A 4348-nucleotide genomic window follows, 5' to 3' on the forward strand; every position below is an offset into this window, starting at 1 on the left:
ATGGCCACATACTTGAGTTTGCAAGACAATTCAAGCTTCCCAAAATTATAGGAACTCTTAATTAGCAGTTGTGATTTGGACACTTCTCTTTTGACAGGACTACGCTTCCAGATTTCATGGCTGGCTATAGAATAGGAGCTTAACTACACAGAGATCCAGGCGCGCAAGCCCTTGGTAAGCACATCTCTTATGAAGGCAAGAGAGTATGTCTCAGAACAACTAGCCTGCAATCCCACACTGACACCAACAGCAAGTTAAAAGGCTAAATCTGACACAGCACCTACGGATACGTGGAGCCGCTTGGACAATCCAGCTGGAAGAGTAACGCAAAGAGCACGACTGCAAAATCCATTAGCATTACTGGATCTTACAGCCTGAGAATGTCAAATAACAGCACTAACTGCAGGCACCCTGATGAAGAGCAGCAAGGACTAGTTGGTTTTTTAAACTAAATTTTGCTTTAAATTGCTACCGCTGTAAATCTCAAATAAGGACTCTATTTCCTCTCTGCACTCTTTATGTAGCAGCAACTCCTTAAGCCAAAGAAGTGGGACAAGTTCTCTCCTGTGTTATTTAATGGAATTCAGACTTAATGGAGTAGCATGAAGATGAATTGAATTCACAGACTACATAAAACAGGAATTATATTCCAGCCTCCAGCCACTACATTACTAAACCAGCAAAACTCTATCTTGACCTTTTATATTGGATTTACCTGGAAGAAAAGGCAAATAAAATTTAGCCTGGAGCTTTGAAAACCTGCAGCCTGAAAGTAAAGTCTCTTTATTCCACAGAACAGGAGATTCTGCCAAACTCTTTCAGAAAGGTCAAGAGAACAATAAACTTATGTCCCATAGCCAGAAAGAATCTAAGAGACATCTCATGACTTGATGCTTCAAGGACAAACACAAGTGATCAGAAATGGTTCAGAAAAATACCCATCACACAGCAGAAACCCAAACAACTTAGAGATACAGCTTAAGCAATGTAAAGCAACACCAGTGCCCCAGCTGTCAGTATATCAACTTTATGTCAATACCCGATTCAAAGCAAAACAGAACTTGGTGATACTTTGAGTAAACATTGGCAAGACTTACTATTGTGATGGATAGAGACTTATTTCTTTGACCTTGTCTTTATTCCTTGACATAAAAGTTGACAAAAAACAAGATGTATTTTAAAATGAAACAAAAGCCATACCAAAGCAAACTGAAATTCCTCTTCTGAACAGCATGATCCCACTTGTGAGAGAACACCCAACTTACAGCAGATGTTAGTTTCATACTCCTGCTGTTGGGACACTCATCCTCTCTGCGGTCACAGTGACATCCTGATGAAACCAGATTTAAGCTACAGGTGCAGTAGTAATCTAGCTGTATTTGTGTAAATGGCAGCACAATTGGCCTGCCCTACTGAAGAACAGTGATTGTAGTGTAAGAATTTACACAGCCTAAGAACTTACACAGGGCATAAGTGCTATGTCTCAGTGTTTATGTAACTGCACAACACAGACTCCCAGTCGTTTCAACATGTTAGTGCTATAGCATAAGAGGAATGGCAAAAATTCACAACACTACCCATGTTTAAATGACAATGATCCCAAAACTCTGACTTTACCCTTGCCATTTTCCAGCCTGAAACTGGCAGTAAGGGGGAGCAGAACAGCACAAGTTCCAGATTAGCATCTGAGCAGCTCCCTTCCTCAGTGGTCTTGTGATTTAAGATGCACACAGAGCGGAGCACTTTTGAAGCAACTCTTTAATATTTTAAGAGAGAATTCTTTATTCACGGAATGTGCAATAACTCCTTCCAAACTATATGCAAAAATAAACCCCAAAATTCTAATGAAGACATAGAGAAGAAAAAAAAAAAAAACCAGCACAGCAGTGTTCCAAAGAGAATACATAATTTACAAGTATAAAGTTCAAGCACTCCCTTCCTATGCCTGGAGCTCTTTTAAAATATTAACAATTAAATCTCTTCGGTAAGTGTATGGGGTATACTTTATTCTGAACCAGTGCCTTGGGAAAAGGTTACCACTTGGGGCATATATTTTTGTCCCTTCTTTGCCCATCAGAGCACGAAGAATCCTGTTGCGGGACAGGATTTTGTCATAAAATTCCACTCCACCTTTGGCATAGTCTTTGGATACAGTAGCTGCATTTCTGTCAGCCTTGCAGTCCAGGTGATAGGTCATAGCATCATAAGAAATGTAATAGAGGATTAGTCCAGCGGCAGCAATTATGAGATTACAGATGCTGCGAAGTACCCTGGGGCCAGAATACAGACCCAGAGCTATCTTTATACCTGTCCCACAGAGACATGTACCAGCTAAGCACATTGGAGCCACGGCTGCACTCGCTAACGGGCTGCCATTCTGCAAATACACAACTTCTCTGGCAAGTGCAAACTTCTGTGCTTCAAGTGAAAATGTCAGAGCTTCCTTCAAAGCAACACCTTCATTGCTTTCCCAGTCTACTTCCTTGCCACCAATCACAACAACATGATTGACTATTCCTCTTTTATCCTCAATTGTGCTATCAAAATTAGGAGGGATGCCCACCAAAGAACCTGAAGGCAGCCAGGGGATTCCAGCACTGACCGGGTGGAAGCCAGAAGCTGCAAAGGCTTGGTAGTTGGTGGACTTCACTGCAGTATCTTGAAGGACATCCTGAAAAACAGCACAGAGCCTCTGAGAAAGCTCAGCTGGCTGCCCATCTGACCAGCACTCATGCAACAGTTTGAACGTCTGCTTAGGAAATACATGATAGGAAAGGTTAGCGCCAAACAGTCCCACGCAAGAAGTAGCCAACAAGGTGATCTTGTGTTTCTTGAACCACACGGATGTCTTCCGCAGGAACTGCACTCCCATAGTCAAATTCTAACCTGTTTGTAACACAGAATCAGGAATTAAAGTGTGCTTAAATAGGTCTTGCATCCCTGTAACATTTTAAAAACAACGTAACAAGCAGCAGAGAACAATAACTGATGAAACAAATCTTCATATGCATCAACAAAACACAGAATACTTCGACAGAGAAGGCAATACTCACTAATTTTGGGACCTCTGAACAACAAAGGATAACTGAAACAAAGAATTAACTTCTCCCTCTCCTCCAGTAAATCAATTCATTGTGGTAAGGCCAATAATAAAGCCACCACGCTTCCTCCTCTCCCCAGCAATCAATAGACATTCTGTATTTACCCGATACACTACTCCTTGCCAGCAGTCCTACTGCTGCACTCCACTACGGCAGCAGTCTGCAGATATTAAGGCCAGAAAGAGACAACAATTAGATGAATCTACCCTAACATCCTCCACCGTGTATTTCCAAGAATTTTATTTAGTTACCTCAAAATTAAACTCTGTAACTTGAGCTTAATTACAACATCCAAAATGGGATCATATCTTGATTTGAAAATGTCAGGAGACAGAACTTGCCTTTGGAGTTTCCTCTAATGGATAATCAACTTCAAAACACAATGAAAAAGAAAGTACGTCCTTCTTCTAGTTTTTCAGATTTCACCTGATAGGTTGTGGTTCCACCTTACTTGCAAACAGCTATTTGCAAACACCAGCATCCTTTCAGGGGCAATTTAAAAAAAAATTTGTCTGAAATAATTTGTCTGACAAATAATTCATGCAATTCAGGGCAGAAACAGAGATAAAAACTGTTTGAGGGCAGATGGCTATGCTGTGACTATTCACATCAGTTGATAAATATAAAAACTTCCCAACCTGCCAGCTCCTTCAGTTCAAGAGTTCTGCTTCCCTTGGGGAATATCAGCTCCTTTTATGGACCAAGCCATATGATGGGTTAGAGCCTAGGAGAGCTCTAATCTCTTAAAAAAAATCCCAGTGGCTACAGAATCCTCTCCTAAAATGAAGTGACTGTAAAGTCATAACAGTTAATAAATGGTTAATTACTGGTTAATCCAACCCTGCCTGCAGCAAGGGTGCGGAACTAGATGATTTTCAAGGACTCTTCCAACTTAAGCCATTCTATGATTCTATGAATTAGGTGCCTAAATCCAAAAGAGATCAATGACACTTGGGTGCCCGTTCCCATCTGCATTTTGCAATGCTTCATCTCTCAGAGCCGTAACACATGTGCTGGGGAGAATCTTGCTGCAGCTGTTTCAGACACTGCTATTTCCAGCTGTCCTCATGGAAAGCCGAGGTAGCAAAAGGAAACTGTTTGGATGGAACTACTGAGGCCTCAGTGCAGAGTACCATCAAAGCTGGGTTTTGCTGAGCTGCTGGGCTTTGTACCGCAGCAGCTGAAACTTTGCTATACACTCTTTCCTTCCCCTCAGGCTGAACGATACCCTCCCACAAAGGGCAGAG

General features: G+C 41.6%; 1 protein-coding gene across 1 annotated transcript; it reads right to left on the reverse strand.

The window, feature by feature from the left end:
* Positions 1-1939: 1939 nt before the first annotated feature.
* Positions 1940-2872, reverse strand: TMEM177 (transmembrane protein 177; the record flags this gene model as incomplete). Its single annotated transcript, XM_079539032.1, has 1 exon — positions 1940-2872. One exon carries the CDS (start codon positions 2870-2872, stop codon positions 1940-1942), a length of 933 nt encoding a protein of 310 aa, XP_079395158.1.
* Between the last annotated feature and the right edge of the window lie 1476 nt (positions 2873-4348).

Source organism: Tetrao urogallus (assembly GCF_951394365.1).
Source record: "Tetrao urogallus genome assembly, chromosome: 8".
Classification (NCBI taxonomy): domain Eukaryota; kingdom Metazoa; phylum Chordata; class Aves; order Galliformes; family Phasianidae; genus Tetrao; species Tetrao urogallus.